The sequence below is a fragment of the Petaurus breviceps genome, unplaced genomic scaffold (genome assembly GCF_028583685.1).
Source record: "Petaurus breviceps papuanus isolate PSGF00001 unplaced genomic scaffold, PetGlider_PUasm1.0 174, whole genome shotgun sequence".
Lineage (NCBI taxonomy): Eukaryota > Metazoa > Chordata > Mammalia > Diprotodontia > Petauridae > Petaurus > Petaurus breviceps.
Genome location: NW_027185761.1, coordinates 78,960,657 through 78,983,165, shown reverse-complemented (window position 1 = coordinate 78,983,165; position 22,509 = coordinate 78,960,657). Strand labels below are relative to the sequence as shown.

General features: G+C 43.5%; 1 protein-coding gene across 1 annotated transcript in view; it reads right to left on the bottom strand.

The window, feature by feature from the left end:
* The window catches only part of LOC138158301 (kinetochore protein Nuf2-like), a 45,034-nt gene extending 23,759 nt beyond the window's left edge, over positions 1-21,275 (bottom strand). The window contains exons 1-9 of the mRNA XM_069084492.1: positions 21,118-21,275; positions 20,451-20,575; positions 19,626-19,700; positions 16,865-16,941; positions 15,480-15,541; positions 14,103-14,200; positions 7,292-7,365; positions 2,910-3,003; positions 1,430-1,492 (exon numbers count right to left, since the gene is read on the bottom strand). Coding sequence (XP_068940593.1) covers positions 1,430-1,492; positions 2,910-3,003; positions 7,292-7,365; positions 14,103-14,200; positions 15,480-15,541; positions 16,865-16,941; positions 19,626-19,700; positions 20,451-20,570 — 663 coding nt within the window. The 5' untranslated portion in view covers positions 20,571-20,575; positions 21,118-21,275. The remainder of the gene's footprint in view (positions 1-1,429; positions 1,493-2,909; positions 3,004-7,291; positions 7,366-14,102; positions 14,201-15,479; positions 15,542-16,864; positions 16,942-19,625; positions 19,701-20,450; positions 20,576-21,117) is intronic.
* Between the last annotated feature and the right edge of the window lie 1,234 nt (positions 21,276-22,509).

Here is a 22,509-nt window from a genome sequence, read left to right as displayed (position 1 = left end):
GAAGAACTGTGAATGACTTAGCTCTTCTCAGCAATACAGTGATCCAAGACAATCCCAAAGGACTCATGATAAAGCAGACTATCTGCCTCCAGAGAAAGAGCTGACATTGTCTGAATACAGCCTGAAGCTTGAGTCTTCTTGGACAAAATGACTAATGTGGAAGTGTTTTACACGACTGCACATGCATAATCTGTATCAGACTGCTTATCATCTCAGAGAAATAGGAGGGGAGGGAAGTGGGGGGGATAGAATTTGGAACTCAAAATTAAAAAAAAATAAATTTTAAAAAACACACACAATGACCACAGCAATGTAAATGGAAAGAGCAATCACCACAAAACAAAAGGAGAATGTTGCAGAATTACAATATATTTAAGTGTGGCCCCAAAAAGAAAATATGACAAGATGATATCTTCCTCAATCCCACTGCAGGGGTGGGAGCTCCGCAGGTACGGACCACTGAATATATTTTTAGACTGTTTGATGTAGTGATTGGTTTTCCTGATTTTTTTCCTTTTTCCTCCTCTTTTTATTTTTATTTTTTTTTAAATTAAGTTCTGTGGAATGCACTCTGGGAAACAGAAGGGAGTGGTATACTAGGAGAATTTTAGGTGATATAAAAGCACAAAGTTATCCATAACAATTCAGTTTAAATCTTTTCCCTCGTTATCCTAGGTGGCCTGGTTTTATTTGGGTAAAAGCTCTGATTTAATGTGGCCAGAATTTTGACTTCTGTGCTCTCCTCTGCTGCTCTCAGTTTCTCACTAGGCTCTACCTGTGTGGACTTGCCCATCACACCCCAAAGAGCTCTTCATCTTGGACTCCTGCCCCAGAGCTGCTTCCTCCCACTGCAGGACTCGGTCCAGAATTTCCATTCAAGGACAGAATCCAGAGCAGGTGGCTCTTCTCCATTACATCCCTGGCTGGTACTTTCTTAGTCAATCCCTCTCCCCACTTCAGAACACCCTTTCATGCATTGTAATCTCCTGGAGGGCAGGGACTGTTTGTCTTTTTGCTTGTATTTGTATGCCCAGGGCTTAGCAGTGTCTGGCACACAGGAAGAACTTAATATATGCTTGCAGAGTGACTTTCATCTTATAGATGAATAGGCTGAGGCCCAGAGACAAATGATTTACCCAAGGCCCCACAGAGGCAGCATAAAGAGTAGAACTCAGAACTCCTAAGTTCTAGTCCAATACTCTTCACAATACCATGACTCTTGTCACTTTATGGACAAGAGATTTTGTTTTAATGTTTCAACTAGGACAAGAAATCCTTTTGGACATGACTGTATTCCTCAGATAAGGAAATGTTTGCTGTCCAATGAAAGCTCCATTGTACCCTGACTGTTTAGGCCATCTTCCTCCATCTGACTTCCCAGGCTCACAGTTGTAAGTCTAATTAAATGGAAATTAATAAAGATGTTTACCAGATGTTTAGTGGTCTTAGAAAGGTCTAACTTCTTCTGGGAAATTCCGTCTTGTACTGTTACCTAGGTCAGAAAACAGTAATTAAGAATTCTTTAATAACCCAGAAAATATTTTTAAACAAAATCTGTCATTGGTTTAAACAGAACTTAAGTGTGCTTTTTTCACACTCCTACTTATAACCAGCACAAATATTCATTCTTATAAAGACAGGACATAGCTTTAATAACACTCAAATAGCACCAGCATATGAATGGTGAAATCATTGTAAACACAGTGACTATGCATTTATCAACTGACCCAAGGATGATCAGACTGTGTGATACGGGCTCATTTTAACTAAATTCCTATGCCATACCAATGTACCAGAACCCTAATACACAAATTTAGGATGGGAAGCAGACCTGGCATTAGAACCTTTACTGGTCACGTGAACAGGGCATTCCCTATCTCCTATCAGGTAAATCATTTTAGGAAATCAGATGATAGAAGAAATGAAAAGTTGCTTGGTGAGCATAGCATCAGAACAAAGGAAGGTACATATTTCTGAAAATGTTCCATAAAGTCACAAAAGAATATTATAATAAAAATATTGCATATTTTATGATGTTTTTATATCTAAAAATAAACACTATACATAATAAAATGCCCTTTTACTTCATGAATATTTTTGGTTAAAGAATCACTAGCAGCTTCTAGAATCAGAATACCCTCAATCCTAAGAGGGCTAAGGAAAAACTGGTAAATTCTTCCTCTTTGGCTCCTGGTCTAAACTCCATCTGTGAAGGTCACCACTGCTCTGTTAGGACAGCAGAGCACAGCCACAGAATGCTGAACTTGAAGGAGACCTTACAGACCATCCCAGGGTTCTTAACTTCAAGTCTATTAACTTGTTTTCTAAAAACATTTTGCTATTCATTCAATTTGATTCCCTCTGTAATTCTATATTTTTATTTAACACATTAAAAAAAATTCTTCTGACAGCTTTTTAGGCTTCCACAGAATGCCAAAGGGGCCCACAACACAAAAAAAAAAAATGTTAAGAATTTTAACCTACTCACTTGGCAGGAATTACATTTTCTACCCATTTTACATTATGAGGAAACTGAGGTTCAGAATGTGGAAGTCATGTGCCCCAAATCACTAACTCCATGCCAAGATACTATATTTCAACATCATACTTGATGTCATCTGCCTAAGGTTGTCTGAGAAATGCCCCTGATGATCTGGGAGGTGCCCTGAACTGCATTTTGGAGATAGCCTTCTTCTTCTTCCTAATCCCCAGGGTAGAGTATTTCTGTCTGGCTAATCTCCTCTTTTAAGTGCAGGGGTCCCAGAGTCAGAGCCCCCAGCCACATGTCCCAGGACCGTGATGTCTAAGCTCGATGTGAGCAGGTGAAAGTGAACCCAACACATCCCATGAGCTCCATCAGCCCAAAGCTTAGAAACTCCCAAAGGGTCTGAAGATCAAAGGGCTCATACTGTTTTCTGATGAAACCCATTCAGTGTTTGCTGAAGTTCGTGGATATCTTCTAACAGCTGCTTGAACTCAGCCTGCTCTTCAGCTGGGATGGAGCTAGGAAGAAGGAAAGAGAAGTCAGACCATGAGAGCACCCACTTCTGCCTTTCAGTGCCTGAGGAATGACCATCCCTCCACATAACGATCATTTTAAGTCTATAAAAAAATTGAAGAAAACTCGATCTGTGACTTCCCTGGGAAGGAGGAGGCGAGATGAGAAGCTTCCTCTATCCAGGCAGATCAGGCCTTTACAAACAATGGTTTAGAGATACGCACTGCCTGGGCACTAGACCAGGGTCCCCAGAGCATCAGAGATGAGAATCAGGAAGGTAGGGCTCATCAATCGATGAAGCCATGGGGCATCTCACTGTGGAACAATCATATTCCCTGATATCTAGCATCAACAATTTCTTTAGCCATTCCTTAATCAACAGGTTATTGTTTCTTTGCCTTCACAAAAGGTATTATATATAAATATATATCATATACAAAGTGTGTATAGGACCTACTTTGTGTCTCTGACTTCCCTGGGGTACAAGCCAGCAGTGGGATTTCTGGGCCAGAGCAGGGACTCCCTACATCAACCTCCAGAATTAAACATAAAAGCCTCCTTTATAACCTGGTTCACTCCCACCTTTCCAGTCTTCTCACATTTTCTTGGCCATCTTCTGTCCTCTGTGATCCAGGGACACAGGCCTCTGGGCTGTTCTTGCACAAGCCCCTTGGTCTCCCAACTGTGTATTTCCCTGGCTCTCCCCGGCCTGGCCTCCTCTCTCAAGCGGCTTTCCTTCTCCTTCATGCTCTGGTCTTCTGTTGACTGCCTCCACCTTATCCTTCATCTGCCTTATGTGTGTCTCTTCCATTCGACTATGAGCTCCTAGAGAGCGGGAACCATTCTATTTCTTATTTTTTGCCTTTCTCTGGATCCCCAATGCCTAGCGGTGCTTAGCACACCGCAGGAACTTAATAAATGCTTGCTGATTCACAACAGTCCTGTGACCTCTAAAATTTCATTTTTTTAATTATGAATTTAAGTTAAATGACTTTTGGGGCATTGTTCCAAATGGCTTCCCAGAACGCCAAGACCAATTCATAGCCCCATCAACAATGAATGTTTCCATTTCCCTCTAGCTTTTCCAACATTTGTCATTTCCCCCTTTTTGTTCTTGCCATCCTTGTCAATCTGACGGTTGAAATAAAACCCTCAGAACTGATTTCATTTTCATTTCCCTATTTAATGATTAGTGATCTGGAGCATTATTCCCCTTTATGGTGGTTGATAGATTGGATTTCTTCCTTTGAAAACTGTCTCTTCGTGTCCCTTGACCATTTATCAATAAGAGAAAGGACATTATTCTTATAAATTCCTTAGAGATCTTGGAAATGAGTCTCAGTTAACTCTTCTTAATAGCACTTGTTTACAGATCTTTTTACATTTTTGGAATCAAAGTTGCTCATCTTAGCTTCTCTGAGCCTTTTCCTATCAATGACCACATTTGCTTTCATGTTTCAAACATCTGAAACACCATTTTTTTCTTACCTGGAATGTATTTCCCAAACATTAATTCATTTGGAGCTCTTTTCCCAGTTCTCTTACAATTTATAATAAATCACTTTGGGGGTATTTAGAACAAGACAGTCAACAGAGTCATAAAAAAGGCACAAAAATCCACCAAATAATGCCTTAAAAAGTAAAATTGGCCAAATGGAAAAGGAGATACAAAGTTCCAAGAAAATCATTCCTCAAAAATTAGAACTGGGCAAGTGGAAGCTAAAAACTATGAGCTGTCAAACTTATAAGAATACAGGTTATTCCCCAACTGGTAAATGGTCAAAGGATATGAACAGGCAATTTTCAAATGAAGAAATCAAAGCTATTTTTAGTTATATGAAAAAATGCTCCAAATCATTATTGATTAGAGAAATGAAAATTAAAACAGCTCTGAGGTGCCATCTCACACCTGTCAAATACAACAGAAAAGGAGAATGATAAATGTTGGAGAGAAAGTGGAAAATGGGAACACTAATCTACTGTTTGTAGGGTTCTGAATTGATCCAACCATTCTGGAGAGCAATTTGGAACTATGCCCAAAGGGCTATAAAACCATGTATACCCTTTGACCCAGCAATACTACTACTAGGTCTGTATACCTAAGATATATTTCAAAAAAGAAAAAAAAAAAGGGAAAGGTCCTACCTGTAAAAAAGTATTCATAGGAGCTATTTTTTTTTTTTGTGGCAAAGAACTGGAAGTTGAAGAAATGAGTAACAACTGGGGAATGGCTGGCTCTAAGAAATGATGAGCAAGGAAATATCAAAAAAACCTAGGAAGACTTATATGAATAGATGCTGAATGAAATGAAAACTAGGTGAACATCGTACACAGTAACAGTAATACTGTGGGATGATCAAATGTAAATGACCTAGCTATGCTCAGCAATACAAAGATCCAAGACAACACTGAAGGACTTATTTTGAAAAATGCTATCCATCTCCAGAGAAAGAACTAACGGAGTCTGAGCGCAGATTGAAGTAAACTTTTATTTACTTTATTATTTTTGGGGGTTTCTTAGTCTCTGTTTTCTTTTGCAATGTGGCTAATATGGAAATGTTTTACATGACACACATGCATACTCTCTATCAACTGATTGCTTTCTCAAGAAAAGGTGAGAGAGAGAGAGAGAGAGCAAATATGGAACTCAACATCTTAAAAATCAAATGCTAAAATGCTTTGTTTATAGGTAGGAAAAAACTTTAATAATAATAAAAAAGAGGGGATGGGAAAAGCTTACTGCAGAGGGTGAGATTTTAGTTGGGACTTAAAAGAAGCCAGGAGGCAGAGGAGGAAGGACAGCATTTCAGGTACGGAGGATGACCAGAGAAAATGCCCAAAGCCTAGAAATGGAGTGCCGTCTAGGTGGAATAACAAGGAAGCCAGCGACAGAAGGATTAAGAGTATTAAGACAGAAGGATTCAAGAACAGTGGAGAGCCCTGCATAAGGAGACTGTAAGGGGAAATGGTGGAATTGACACTAGGTTTTACAGGGCTTCGAATGCCAAAGAAGATTTTGTACTTGATGCTGGAGGTAACAGGGAGGCACCAGAGTTTACTGAGTCAGTGAGGTGGGAAAGAGAGAGAAGTGATATGGTCGGATCTGCACTTTAGTGTCCAGATGGAGGGTGGATTAGAGGAGAGACCTAACACTGGCAGACCCACCAGCAGGTCACTGCCAACAGTCCAGCTCCAAGGTGATAAGGGCCTACACAGGTAGGATGGGGGTCACGATGCCAGAGAAGGGAAGGACACACATTCGAGAAATGTTGCAAAGGTAAAATCTCTAGGCCTTGACAACAGCTTGGATATAGGCAGGGTGAGAGAGTGAGAAGTTGAAAACGCCATCTAGATTGTGAAGACTCCCTCTCAACCCCACCGAATGGTTGAAGGGGTTGTGGGGAAAACAGACAAACTGTCAGTGGAGTTAACAAATTCATGTGGTAATTCTGGAAAGCTGTTAGAAACTGCCCCAAAAGTCAATAAGCTACAGCCCAAAGAGATCAAAGAAAAGGGAAAAGGACCTGTGTCCAAAAATACTGACAGGAGTAGCGATGAACTGGAAGTAAGGGACTATGACAAGATATTAGTATGTGGCAAGAAAAAATGAAAGGAACAGTTTTAGAAAAACCTGGAAAGGCCTTTTATTTAACTGATGAAGGAAGAGAGCAGACCCAGGAAAACAATTTACATAGTAACAACTACCTTGAAAGACTCAAGAACTCTAATGTAACGACTTAACAATGATTCCAAAGGACCTACCTACCTCCTAACAAGTGAAGAACTCAAGGCACAGAACGTAACATGTTCTGAGACGCAGCAAATGTGTGGATTTGTTTTAATTGACCACTTTTACTTCTTACGAAGTCTATGTTTTTATTTGTGTGTGTGTGTGTATTTGAGGTTGGGTACAGGACATTTGAGGGGGAAAAGGCAACATGGTCATAGTATTGCCAAAGAAAGGATTACTAAAGTGATAGATTAAGAAAAAAACATAATTGGGATCAACTGGTCAGAAGAAAAGAGTCTAGACTTAAGAGAAATCCTTCCAGAAATACTTCAGGAAGGCAAGGTGACAGCTCTTGGACTAAGTAACGTGACACACAGTAACACCTAGAAAAGTCGTCAAAGGAGGGATTATAGTAAAAGTCAAAAGAAAAGCTTTTTCTAAAAACAACAACCCAGCTGAGTTGCTCTAGTCAACAGTAAGCAGCAGCTTGAGAATGCAATGCTGGACACCAAACATTGCCAGTTCAGAACTGGGATAACCTTACAATGCAAGCTCCTACTCACTCAAGCTTCTCCAGCTTCATCAATGCTTCCTGTTGCGCCATGTGCAGCTGCTGCATCTTGTCCATGGAGGATTTCTGCAAAAGCAATTCCCTGCGTTTCTATTAACCCATTTCCATATAATCTGTTACATAAAAATCCCCAAATGTGTCATTTGATCCATTCTCTAGCACCCATCAGAAATTGTATCTAAGACAAGATTGGGATCTAGCAATAAGAGATTCTTGGTCACATATAGGTCATCTCAGGAGAGAAACAAATACTGGATAGAAGACTATAAAGGTGAGTGAGTCCTTCCCTCTTAGATCTGAACCTACATTTACAAAGCTATTGGGGGATATAAAGGATTTGTGCTTGCTTTTTCAGATTGCATGCATCATTCACTTTGGCATTAATTTATTCAACGGATATTCAATAAGCATTAAGAACAACCAAGACCAATGCACGATATAATACATAAGGAAAATAAAAGTTCAGAGTTCCTGATTTCTCTGCTTATAAACCAATAAGTGAATATTTCTGTTTAAAGAGATAGGAACATGACTTCCAGAGCTCATTTCTGGCCTCCTTTGTGACAAAACTTTTTTAATCTGAAAAAAATTAAATGAAAGACTAAGAATAACAAATGGGGTTTGCTTTGCCCAATAACCACAGTTCTGGGGTTTGGCTGCTTCTATTAAAAAAAAAAAGTTTCGTTTCTGCATTATCTAGATTTCCCTCTGTACCTCCTCACTCTGGCCCTTATAATGAGAATGTTTAAAAAAAAAAAAGGTGAAAGAAAAAATTCAAGAAAACTAACCAATGCACTGAAGAAGTCTAACATCCTATCCAACAATCTCTACCTGTGGACCCTGACTTCTGCCAAGGGAATTCACTTGAGAGGAACCAACTCTTGGGGGGGAAGGGAGGGGCCAAGAGTCTTCTTCATACTTGCACAATACTTGAACTGTTTCTTTCTGGCTGCTTATAGTTTCTCCTTGACCTGGGAACTCTGAAATTTGGCTATGATATTCCTAGAAGTTTTCTTTTGGGGATCTTTTTCATAAGGCAATTGGTGAATTCCTTCAATTTCTATTTTACCCTCTGGTTCTAGAATATCAGGGCAATTTTCCTTGAGAATTTTTTTTTTTTTGCCTTTTGGAGGGCACTTGGGGTTAAGTAACTTGCCCAAGGTTACACAGCTAGTTTTTTTGTGTGGGTGTTAAGTGTCTGAGGCCGGAACCGAACTCAGGTCCTCCTGACTCCAGGGCCGGCACTTTACTCACTGTGCCACCTGGCTGCCCGAGAATTTCTTGAAAGATGATGTCTAGGTTCTTTTTTTGATCATGGCTTTCAGGTAGTCCAATAATTTTTAAATTATCTCTCCTGGATCTATTTTCCAGGTCAGTGGTTTTTTCAATGAGATATTTCACACTACCTTCTATTTTTTCATTTGTTTAAATCTGTTTTATAGTATCTTGATTTTTCATAAAGTCATTAGCTTCCATTTGCTCCAATCTAATTTTACTTTTTCGAGGGAAGTTGGGATTAAGTGACCTGCCCAAAGTCACATGGCTAGTAAGTGTGTCAAGTGTCTGAAACTGAATTTGAACTCAGGTCCTCCTGACTCCAAGGCCAGTGCTCTATTCACTGTGCCACCTAGCCACCCCTCCAATCTAGTTTTGAAAGAATTATCCTCTTCAGTGAGTTTTTTAAATTCCTTTTCCATCTGGCCAATGTGAGATTTTAAGGCATTCTTCTCCTCATTGGCCTTTTGGGCCTCTTTGGCCATTTGCGTTAGTCTATTTTTTAAGGTGCTATTTTCTTCAGTATTTTGGGGGGTCTCCTTTAGCAAGATGTTGACTCATTTTTCAAGATTTACTGGCATCATTCTCATTTTTCTTCCCAATTTTTCCTCTATTTCTCTTACTTAATTTTCAAAGTCCTTCTTGAGCTCCTCCATGGCCTGTGATCAGCTCAGTTTTCTTGGAGGCTTTGGACACAGGTGTTTTGACTGTTGTCTTCTTCTGCTTGTTTTGATCATCTTTATCACCAAAAAACGACTCTACAGTTTTGTCTTCCTCTGTTTGCTCATCTTGCCAGCCCATTACTTGACTTTGAGCTCTTTGCCACAGTGACTCTGCTTCCAGAGTGGAGTGGTGTGTGCTAAATTTCTGGGGTTTTGTGCAGCTGTTGTCAGAGCTTCTAGGAACCTGCTTCAGAACTGTGAGGAGGACTGCCTCTCTACAGCCTCAACAAGTTCTGCCATGCTAGCACTCCTCACCCCAGGACCACCACCCAAGACTGCAACCCAGATCCAAGCAGGGCAAAGCAAGAGAATCCTGCCTCAGTGCCAGCAAAGAGATTCCTGCATTTGCCTTCTGGACAGTCACTTGGTCCCTCCACAATCTGTGGGTCTGGAGGTCAGGGGGCAGTTGCCCAGGCAGCAGCTGCAGACACTGCCATCTCCTCCACCCCAGGGACAGAGTCTGGACAGGGCTCTTCTCTCACCCAGGATCAACAGAGCTCCCCAACAGACCTCTGACTTTCTCTTTGGCATTTATGGGTTTATGTAATGGGAATGGGAATTTGAAGATTTTCCCCGCATGTTAATAGACTTAGGGGGGAGTTTGAAGCTTCCCTGCTTTAAAAGTAAACTCTGCCCCCTGTTATAGGAATGTAAATTTTTAAGATCTTCCCTGCCCCTGGGTTTAAGTGCACCTGGAGCCTGTGGTCTGAGGCTTGTTTCTCAGGAGATACTTTGTGATTGGGCAGTGGGTCAAGAGGGTTGTTATATTCTCTGAGCCCTGAGAAGGCTATGGGAGGCTTTGCTTTGGGGCTCACTTTGAGAAGTGTTGTGTGATTTGACCAGATGAGACTCTGGGCAGCCGTTGAGAGCCCCCCAGCTTTGAAAAACCCAGATGTTGATGCTTCCCTCTCTGGTGACTGTGATTTGGTATGGATGTAATGGTTAGACAGCTTGGAGGCCTGTCTGCTTGATATGTTTTTCTGTTTTCTTGTAACTTCTGTTTGTATACTCTGAAGTTCAGGGTGCTGACTTCACCCTGAACAAGGTAAATGATATGTTTGATTGATTAAAGCAAGATTGTTAACCCATTTTGAGTTGCTTTCCTTTAGAAAAGCAGATCTAAGAACCTGTGTTGGCAGACACCCTGGAGATGTGGGGGTGCTTGCTGCTATACCCCCTAGAGCCCACAGGAAGCTCCCCTGCTGTGAAGATAATCTCTGCCCTCTTACAGGCTGAATGTGGTCACATGGAGCCTGTGGTGGAAGGAGTTTGCTGAGGAGAAGCAGAGCCCATAAAGAAGCTGGTAGAGAGCGAGTCTGACAGTTGGCAACAGCTGCAGGCAGCTGGGGACAAAGAAGCTTTGGCAAGGAGTCAGATAGGCTCGTGAGTAAATATTGATCATGTACTGGTTTGTGGGAAGGGTGAAGGATGCTGTGGCTCTCAGAGTTATTATGGCCTCTGAATATCTTTGGTACTTCGGCTCACTGGTTTTGGGATTTGGTTTTCTGGGTGTCTAAACAAATCCTTCAGCTTTATCCTGTGACTGGAGAGTCTGGCATATTTTGCAATTGAATGTCATATGACAGTTACAGTCACAGTCTCTATCATGACCATAGGCACTGTAAATATAGCATTGGCGCTACAGTTTAGGAGCCTGGAAAATGCCACAGCTGCCAGTGACTGACTCCCCTGATGTCTGCTCTGGCTATTTGTGCCAGCACACGGAATCGCTCTCCACTCTGAGCTCCGTTCAACAGACCCTTCCTAGTGGGACTGCCTTCAGTGGGAGATTTGTTTCACTTTGTGGGTTCTATAGCACTAAAATTTGTTTGGAGTCATTTTGTACAGGTATCGCAGGTGGCTGGAGCAGAGACTTAAGACTCTGCTTTCACTCTGGCATCTTCGCTCAGTCCCCATAGTCCCTACTTTGTTATCCTTCTTTTTGGAGCGGGGAGGGCAGGGCAGTTGGGGTTAAATGACTTGCCCAAGGTCCCATGGCTAGTAAGTGTTAAGTGTCTGAGGCTGGATTTGAACTCAGGTCCTCCTGACTCCAGGGCCGGTGCTATCGTCACTGGGCCACTTAGTCACCCCTACTCTGTTATTCTTAAAGGAACAACAGACACATGTCTTAGGTCCTCTGCAGCAGGCGGGGTCTACAAGTGTAGAACACGAGGCGTGATGCTACACTTAGTTGACTACTTTCCTGAATTTTTCTAAGCAGGATTTTTTTTTTTAAAGCAATTGGGGTTAAGTAACTTGCTCAAGGTTACACGGCCAGTTATTATTTCTGGGTGTGGTGCTGAGTATCTGAGCCCAGATTTGATCCAGGTCATCCCGACACTGAAGCCGGTGCTCTTACTCGCTGAGCCACCTGGCTGCCCCTAAGCAGGATTTCTTTTTTTAAAGCAATTGGGGTTAAGTAACTTGCTCAAGGTTACACGGCCAGTTATTTCTGGGTGTGGTGCTGAGTATCTGAGCCCAGATTTGATCCAGGTCATCCCGACAATGAAGCCGGTGCTCTTACTGCTCTTACAGCCACCTGGCCGCCCCTAAGCAGGATTTCTTTACCTTGTCTATTTTATTATCTTCTTTTGCCTAATGTGAAATTTATTCTTTCAGATAGCATCTTGATACTTATTTTTTCTTCAGTCTCTTTATGGTCCTCATGGAATTAAAGTTTCTAACATAATGAGTTTGATCTATGCCTTCAAACCAATGTCTATGTTATCACTTTTGCCTCACTCTTTAGAGGTATCGCTTCATAAGGGAGATAATGAGGATGATAGCTTTGTCCCATGGTAGAAATTACGTGTGTCCCAAACACTGGGACTCAGTTCTACCTTCCAAGCTCCCTACTATCACCTTCTTGCTGCTCTGGGCTCTTTCCACAGGGCTCTGTTTTTCATCAAGCCTTGGTCTAATTTCCTTGACCCTATAATAGTTATTCAGAAGTGACTACAATTTTTTTTGATCTTGTAGTACTTGTCTTTCTAATTTTAGTATTATAGGCTTAATTTTTTTTCCTCTTGAAATCTCTGTGTGGTTTTAAAAAATACATATACATGCCTAAAGTCTTAGATTTGGGACATAACCATCTACCTGACCCTACTACTTCTGACCTTTACTCTTCATCCTATACGAGCAGGCTAATCATCAGCCTTTACCCCACATCAGGCCTTCCATTAACAGCTGATCTGTAGCACATTCAGATTCACAGAATGCTTCCTAGACATTATCTTGAGATCCTCAGCCCTCCTACATAAGGCCTTCCTGATACTCTTAAATGTTAGTGCTTTCTGGTCATTTCCAAACCATGACACACCTCCAATCTGGTTATTCCCCCAATATTCTTCTCACTGGAACTCAGATCTGCCCCTGTGAAATGAGGTTGCGAAAGGTAAACTGCTGCCTAAAACCAAGGCATACCTCCCTCTGTTTCCAAATCATGCCACAAATACATTTTCCTCTTCTCTCTCCATTTTAGAAATGCTTAATAAATGCTTTATAATTCATTAGTTCACGTTCCCCAAAGTACAAAATGACTTTTATACTCATGCCCCCAAATAAAATGTTCTTAGAGGAAAAGAACGGTTTCATTTTCTGTCTCTATATTCCTGATGCACTAGCACGAGGCCTGCTGTCACATAGCAGGTGTTTACCAAATGCCTGATGGAACAGCCCTGACGTAGGTCCTACAGATAACACAACAGCCATGTTACAGATAAGGAAATCAATTCCAAGGGCTCGCCTTGCAAAGGGTGCCACTACAGTGGAGGAAAGGTCGAATCCAGACCATCTTTCCTACTCCTAAATGTCAACAGGCCTTTCTCATCATTCTGCTTCTGGAATACACCAAGTTTATCATGCTCTAAGCCACTCCCAAGTCCTTTACTCTCCAGGCTAAAGACCTCCAAATTATTTCACGGTTTCTTGTATCCTAACAGTGTCTCCCATCTTCTCACCAAGCTGATTACCCTCTTCTGGTGATATGATGAATCCCTGTAATTCTTGGCTCCAAGATGGGAGTTAGTGTACACAGAGCAAGCCCAGACATTTTTAAGTTAATGTCTGCTTTTTGAGTTTTTTTTAATAGAACCCTAAATGGGGAGGGTTATTTCCAATATTCTGCCATGTGGCTACTTACAATGCTTGTGAAATAATGTTTCCAATTCCTAATCAACCATGAGACTTTCCACACCCTGATTCCTGCTGACCTTCCCAGCCCTATTTGCAAACCACTGACCAAAGAGATTCTTCTTCACTGTTTCTCTAACTTACCCTAAGACTGGAACAAGTAACTCTCTTGCTATCTAGAATATGGATGGCTCTCTTGGAGAGATTTACAAAGTGTCTTGTAGGGCTCAGAGGTTAAAAGATCTGCCCAAAGTGACACATTCAATCTCAAGAAGAGAGCCAAGACTTGAGCCCCGGGATTCTGGGGCTGCCCAATGATCCCAATGGGACTGGACATCTTCTCATCTCCACTCCATCTTTCAGAATACAGGGTGCACCTCTTCCAGCCTCTAGGTTTCCCCCTTGTATTTCTCACAGCCCTTTGGCTCCTGCATCTTCTATGCTCCATTTTATATTTTTTGGTAATTGTCTTATCTGCTCAAATTGATTCTAAATTATTTTGGGGAACAGACTATCGCAGCCAATTGGTTATTCCTAAGTATGGAGTTTAAAAATATTAAATTATCAAATGGAATCTCTTGCTGCTTATTGTTTAAAAGGGCATCTACAATTCAGAAAATGTTTCTGGAAGAATGCTCCCATATTAAGCCAAAAAATGAGGTTTCATCTTACATATTCCCATAAATGTTTCATGTATGTTTCTCGACATGATGCTCTGAAGTGAAGGAAGTTGATGATGGCACTTAAAAACCGACATGTACGTTTTCCTTCTGAAATATAATGCAAGATAATGTTAATAATAAATCTAGTTCTTACAGACCTCAAGACAGATCTAAAACTGGGAATTATTTCCCAGCTGTTAGAATACCCATTCAGCTTTTAAAAGAAAAAATAATGCAGTTTTCATTAGTCAATAACTAACCTAATTCCAAAAAATAGCTCAGATTTAACTGCTTTCATTTTTTTCACTAAAATTTTAGAACCAACTTGTCTGTGTAGAGCTATACATACAAAGTTAGAAGGGTGATGGTGGGGTAAGAAAAGAGGAGTGGCATCTTTAAATTAGCCTACAGTAGTTTAAGTGGAATGGATGAAGTCAACCTTAAAATCACATTATTTTTTTAAATTATAATTTTCTATTAAATTAATAACTATAAAAGTGTTATAAAATAGAAACAGTATTACTATAAATTCACATATGAAGGAAATGTCTTTTGTCTAAATGTTTGTGTCCATTCCCAACACCATCTTTTAAGATAGTGGTTAGGGGCTCCATTCCTTCAAATCAATGAGCACTTCATTTAATAAGCACTTTCTCTGTGGTAGGCCCCTCCTCCTGCCAACTCCTTTCTCCACTGTCTTCCACATGACTCTTAGTCTATACCCCAGAGCGGAGACCATGTCCCAGAGGACCTTCCACCCAACAGCATGCCCTCCTCATTGGCGACAGCCTCTCCAATAATACGATTTCAGGAAAGCTGGGCTTCACTTCACCTTGCCCTCTCCTTTACAGCTCTGCCCCGCTACCAATGGAGTCTTCCCTCTAGAATCATTTCTGCCCATTTCCCCAAGAGGTGTGTATCCATCTTCACCCCCACCTTCACCTCCTGCCCCATTCACCATCTGTGGGCCCCAAACAAAGGACCCCTCTGCCCTCTATGCATGAGGTTTTACCAATCATAATGTAAGCTTGCTGAGGGCAAGAACAGTCTTTGTCTTTGCAATTTAGGCTCACAGAGCTCAGCACAGAGCAGTCCCTCATTCGTTGTCTTACTTTTATCTTTCTGACAAGAATCAGATTTTTTCTTTATTAAACTAAGGAAATATTGGTCTTGGGAACACAACAGGCGCTTATTACTCCTATTAATATAGTGGGGTGTTCTTCTGCAGAAGGGGTCAGTTAGGGTGCCACAAAATAATAATGGGCATAATTTATTATTCCCTGGAAATGTGAATTCCTTAATAGTGAGTTTCCTATGGTAATTCTGTATATGCAAGTAAACAATATGTCAAAGACGCATGTGCCTATGAACAAACATTTCAACTTACTTGGGTACAGAATATCAGCAAACTCAAAATCATTCACCCAACAGATGCGAAGAAAAGACTCCCTGAGGATTGGGATAAAACAAATGTATGTGTTCATTCAATTTGGTCGTAAGAAGCAAATGCAGACAAATGCTAATACAAGCTATTGCTGAGCTGTGCTTTGCCTCCCTCTCCCCAGGCCTTGGGATGGTACCGCCAAGCCTAGACACTGCAGACGCTGTTCTGGGTGTGTGTGTATTGCAGTGCTCCTTCCCCCAGGTGGCCTTATTCATACAGCTCCATGTTTCTACACAGTCTTTGTATTTTCACTGAGGAAGTGGAAGCAATAATGCCCTAGGTTTACATGTTTCCTGACAATGTCTGGCTAAAACCACAGGCCTAGGGCAACTTTTCTGAGTCCCTGTTTCTTATCCGGGTGGCCCAGTGGATAGAGCAGTGTGCCTGAAGTCAAAAAGATCCAAGTTCAAACTCAGCCTCAGACACTCGCTCACTGGGTGCCTCCTCCCAGTGCCTCCCAGGGTTGCTGTCATCATAAAATGACATAACATTTTAGAAGCACGCTACTATTATTAAAGAGGACTAATCCTTTAGTATTAATTCACGGGCTTCTAGAAGAATAAAGTGAGATAATGTGCGTAAAGGACTTTGAAAATTTTCCATATTATTGGTGGAGATCAATCAGTATGTTGGTCCAAGAGAAGTACTAGAAGACTGGTCACCACGCGCAGAGGATCTTGGTCCTGAGCCCAGAATCTAAGGGTAGCACTTACCTGTGACCTGTGACCTGAAGCTGGAAGGCCTCGGTCTGAGTCCTCAGCTCTCTCCCTACAACTCTGTGTAACTTGAGATAAGTTACTTCATAATCTTAAGTCATTCCTTATTTTAATCTGCCATTCGAAGTCATGTTAAATCCACATGATATCTACTGGTGGGCATTTGGTGACACCCTTCCCGCCAGACAACCAGCTTTCAGGAGGATGACTGATCTACTGCTACCAAAAGTGCTGACCTCATAATTTTACCTTCTGGTTGTGTTTACTACACAAGTATTTAAAAACATCCAAGCTATCGGTTAGGTTTCCACAACGGTGGGCGAGGTGGGAAGCAAGGATGCCATTAGCATCACCAGCCCACAAGAATTAATTCTGAAACCTGACAACTTAAGTTGAAAGCATCCTTAAAACATGGAACAACTGTCTCCCCCTTACAATGGAAGCTATTTAATCAAACTACTTTTTACTCAAACATATTGTAAGTCCATGAATCTAAAAGTACAAGTGGAAAAAGAAAAACAAAACCTTTCCTATGGGTTTTAATTTTTAATAGATTAAATTGAAGCAACAGGTAATGAAAAGTTAAAAAAAAAACACAACAATTTTACTTACATATAAATAAACAAGTTACATAGCGGTAAGAAGCCTTCCATTATCTGTGGGTATGTGACTTCAACATTCACTGGCATCTAAACACAGAAATGCAGGAAATGTCAGGTGTTTGACAAGGGCGGACAGATTCACAACTTATTTTCAACTCTCAAGAGCCTTGATTACTGATCCCACAACTGCTGTGTGAACAAATGTAGAGCACTGTGGTTGGCAGGCAACGGCCAGTTACAGGGGAGGAAACAGGTCGGAGGGGACCTAGGAAGGCCCCTTCTCACCCCTCCAGGGAACTAGAGAATAAAGATTTCTCTTTTTCATATGTTGGGGACGTGGCATTTGGCAGCTGAATATGTCCCTCTGGACACAAAAAATTTTGAGTCTTTATCAGCAATTAGTCACTATTGCAAACATATTTTCCCAGGAGAAAGGGACATAAGCTTATATTAGTCCAAATCAGTCAATCAATAAAACATTTACTAAGCCCCTACTGTTTTCGAGGCACCATATTAAGTAGCCTGAGTCCTTGAGGACTCACAATCAAGAGAGGGAAGGTTTGGTAAAGACTTCTTATACAGGCTGGGATTTGAGGGAAGCCAGAGATGAAGAAGGAGATAATTCCAAGCATGAGGGACAAGCAGTGAAAATGCCTATAGTAAGGAGATTAAGGGCCAGCTAGGTGGCACAGTGGATACAGCACTGACCCTTAAGTCAGGAGGACCTGAATTCAAATCCCACCTTACTAGCTGTGTAACCCTGGGCAAGTTACTTGACCCTGTCTGCCTCAGTTTCCTCATCTGTAAAACGAGCTGGAGAAGGAAACAGAAAACCACTTCAGTTATATTTTCAGTTATAAATGGGGTCACAAAGAATCAGATATGACTTAACAGGAGATGAAGGGTCCTGTTTGAAGAACAGCAAGGCCAGTGTCACTGCTCTGCAGAGAGGACAATTAGGTAAAGAAGAAACAGAAGGTAGGAGTAGCTTTGAAGGCCAAATATAATATTTCATATTCGATTCTGAAGGTGCCAGAGAATATCTGGAGTTGATTTCGGGGAGAGGGGAACCTGACCTGTAGGAAGAACACTCTGGCAGCTGAGGAGAGGCTTTCCACCCTCTGCTGGGTTTCAGCTACATGAAACAAGCTATTGCCTCCCCAACTCTCCACCCCACCCACTGCCCAGTGCCTGGTACATACTGGGTGCTCAATACATGCTTACTGAATTGAACTGATTGAATGGAAACCACCTAGTAGACTACTGCAGGAGTCCAGGCATGAAGCAATGGAGTGGTGGCAGTGCTGGGAGGGAGAAGACGGCGTCTAAGGGTCTCAACCCTAACTCTAGCCCTAAACACACACCTTGGCAACAGATTGGGTATGAGAGAGGGAACGGGGACCAGAAGGGCCAACATGCATCCTCGCTTTATATCCTAAGATACAGTAAGTCTCTTCCTTTCTAACCATACCCCTAGCAGAGGCCAGGTCATTTCTACGTAGGTATGGTCGAGCTTCCTGAGCTACCCAGGACAAAACACACTGAGCTCTGTGGAATTCCAGGCAGTCAGTCGGCATTTATTAAGTGCCTGCTATGTGTGTCAGGCACAGAGTTAGGCACCAGGAACAAAAAAAGAGGCAAAAGATAGTCCTTGCCCTCAAGGAGCGTACAGTCTAACAGGGAAGACTGAGAGCAGAGCACTTTATTTTTGTATTTTTATACCTGGTACTCAGCACAGTGCCTGGCACACAGCAGATGTTTAAAAGGTATCACTGACTTAATCTACAAACTAAAGAAAATTTTAACAGTGAGTCAATATTAACCAAAGAATCCTAAAATATATCCATAAATGCATAAATCCAACCATCTATCCATATATATATATATATATATATATATACATACATATACGTATTTTATATATACATATACAAACATCAAAAATGAGATCCTTTAACAGGGCAGAAAGCTGAGTACCCAGAGAAGCTGAGTACCCCACACAAGCAGGATGAGGCAGACTGGGGGCAATCAGAGCCTAGCTCTTCTGACGCTAAAGCCAGACACTTCCTCCAATCCATGCTGGAAGAATTCTGAAAATACAGACCTTTCCTAGACTTCCATTCCCTTTGTATGATTCTACTTGAAGTCAGAGACAATTCTGGTTTTGATCTATGTGTCTCCAGAGCCAAGTGTGGGCCCTTTCTCCAGGCAGGTGCTACCATAGAAATATCTAGTGAACTCAACCAAATTTGTGTTTTCTATGTAGCACTAATCATGGGAAAATCATTCCATTCGGAAATACGAAACACCCTCCTGTTTTCTGGTTATTTTCAAGTATACTGCTGCCTTTGTCAGACTGTTCTCCAGTTTGGGCTGACTTCTTGTAAATAAGGCAATGACACAGAAGTTTGCATTTACTGTTATCTCTAAAGACAGTTCTAAAAATAGTTTAACTGGCTTTAATAAGACATGAATATGTGTGATCTCCATGGTGGGGTTAATCTTACCTACAAAAATGCATTAATATCCACTTTAGTAAACAGAGCAGAAAAGGTTGAACTTCAATTGAATTGAAGGAGAATGTCCATGCAAAGAACCAACTATGCCCGGTGGGAAAGAGAGGAGCAGCAAGAAGATTTTTCATGTTTCATCTTGATAACAGTTATTATTAATTAATAACAATTAATAACATCCTAATAACAGTCACATTTCTGCAACCATACACAGTCTCTGCTACCCATTATCTCATCTGAACCTCCAAGCAAACCCACCATGTGAAAAGGGTCCGGCGGAATGCCATATACAATTTGTAGGGTTCGCAAAAAAATCCTGCGCAAGACTTCAGGCTGCAAGAGAAAAATATCTTCCTTAAAAATTCATCTTTTTAATATAACAGAAACCCCATCATTCTTATCACTGAAATACCTACTGCCGTATTTGGTGGTGATTGGTATATTCACTGAAAAGGGTAAGAACAATTAGATTACCCAATTCTATTTGCCCTCAGATTTACTTTCACTTTTGCCAACAGTAAAACAGGGCGCGGTGAACTCTCTAGCTAAACAAAGAGTGTTCAAGACTTTGCCCAGTGTTGGCTAAGTTCCCATAAAGGGCTCCTTTAAAAAGGTCACGTGCAGATACCCACAATTTCCTCCAGATTTGGAAAATGGGACGCCTCCAACAGGGGGTCAAACGCTGCTTAAGAGCCAGAGCCTGAGAAGGCAGTCGTTCAGGAACATTACTAGGAACCACACTATAAGGGAACATCTTGTTCCAGTGAATTTCAGCTTATTAGGCTTCAGCCCCCAGCCCTCCTGCCCATTCTCCTGGCGCTGAAAGCAGACCCCACAAGGCGCCCCACGGAGGGGAGCCAGCCGCGGACAGGCAGACCAGCCGTGTGAGGCCGCAGAGGCAGGAGATAAACGTCAGGGTGAGGTGTGTGACACCGGCTGGGCTCCCGGCGACACCCGGACCGGGCGGGGACACTCTGGGACCAGCGTGGCCACCCCCTCCCGCACTGTGGCGGTCCCTGTCATCAGGGGAGGGGCCGGGCCGGGGCTCCCCCCATCACACCGCCCCGCAGGACGCGCTCCTACCTTCGGGTTTGGGAAGATGTCGTTCTTGCTCAGGGCTTTGCCTTCGGCTCCCGGCAGGACCAAGTTCTGCAGGTTCGTCAGGATCTCAGCCGGGCTCAGTCTGGGGAAAGACATCTCCATGCGGGCTGGGGAAGGGCCAGACACGGTTAGAGAGGGGCTGGGGCTGAGCGGCCCCGGGCGCCACCGGGGGGGGGGGGGCCAGCCTCCAGGATCCGCGGCCCTCCAGGTCCTCAGGGGCGGCCCTGGGCTCCCTGCCCCCCACTGAGCGCGCAGGTGATCCCTTCAGGGCTCGCTCTGCAGGAAGGTGAGGATGCTTTCGCTTCCTTAACTTCTCCTTCCATTCGTCTCTTTTCTTCCTAGGGGGCAGCGGCCAGGTGGCACAGAGAGTGACAGCGCCCGCTCCAGTGTCTGGATGACCGGGGATCGAATCTGGGCTCAGACACTTGGCGCCCCCCCAGAAACACCTGGCCGGGTAACCTTGGGCAAGTCACTTAACCCCGATTGCCCCTCCCCCCGCCTCCCACGCGCAACCAGGCTTCGCCAAAGCCGGAGAGGCCGCCAGGCGGGAGCCCCAGGAGCCTGGGGTCGAGGATGCGAACCGGGAGGCCCACCCCCGGGCGGACAGAAGGCCGCGCTCCCTCCCGGCCTCGTCCGCCCGGGCACTCACCTCCTCAAGTCTCCCGGGGGCCGAGTCTCGCGCCCCTCCCCCGCCACCAAGCAGCTTCTCCGCGGGACCGGAGAACTTTTCAAATCTGCCGCCGCCGCCGCCGAGCGGAAGCCCTGCCCCTTTCCGCCTCTACCACTTCCGGCCTCGGCCCTCCTCACTTCCGGGAGGGAAAGCGCTCTTCCTGGGGGGCGGGCCCTGCTCTAACGGCCTCCCTTTAGAACATTGGTCGTGCCGCGCCGCGCCCCCGCCCCGGGCCCGCCCCCGCCCCGGGCCCGCCCCCCCCCCGGCCCCGCCCCCGCCCCCGCCCCCGCCCCTCTCCAGCCCAGGCCCGAGGTGCGGAAGAGCCAGAAGGATGAGAAATGTCGGGGAGAAAGCCACTTTCCACCTGATTTTCGGAGGGAAGCCTGTGCAGCAGTAGCTTGGGGCAGCCGCAGCGCCCTACCCTGCCGCCCCGACTGCTTCCTGCTCTCAGCAGGCACAGCCTTTCTTTTTCCCCAGGTGTCTCACTAAGCCAGTTGCTGCCCTGAAGTGTCTTTGGATTCTGCCTCCAGTAGCTGACATTCGGTGGGAACAGGGCAGAAGGCAGCCTAACCCTCCCTTGTCCCTGCCCCGGGCTGCGCTCCGCTGCCTTTTCTGCCCGCCCTTTCCCTCTGGCCACAGGCGGCCAAAGTGGGCGGAGTCTGAGGAGATACAGTTGTGAAGGCAGTGAGGTCTGAGATACAAAGTATCAGAAGGCGCGTGATTGCCAAGGCATGGAGCACGCAGGGAGCCTTCTCAATACCAAGAGCGACGAGTGGCTGAGCCGTCCTTCAGTACCGACCCATTGGCCTCACGAAATCACCCCTGCGCGCGTGGAGGGCGTCCTCCAGGAAAGCCTCCCTTAGCAGGAACGGGCAGGCTTTTAGGAGGGTTATTCAGTAAAGAGCTACATCTTTGTGGCGTCCCATTTAGCTGCCATAAATGTTAATTAGAAGATTCCGTGATGTTTGCTGAATACAAAAAAAGTATTGGATTTGGAAAAGAAAATCACCGTCTTAGTGTCTTTTCCAGTCCATTGTCTCCCACCTCCATCAAGATCATTAAGAATTACATGAAAAGCTAACGCCCAGAATAACCCTTTCTCTATCGCACTGATTTTACCTGCATTTGGACGGACACCCTTGAGTCCTTGTCTCTATAATGGACTGTTAAAAATGACCAGGATGGAAACTGCAAAGCTCTGACTCCATGCCTTCCAAAATGACAAAGGCCCATCTTTCCCATTCTTGTGGAAGGAACGAGAAAGGGCAGTGCAGAGAATGAGTCTAACTGAATTATGAAGGGAAGGCTCATGTTTTTCAAATGGTTTCCCCTTTGAACCTGGCCCAGCTCTAACTCTGAAGAGACTCAATA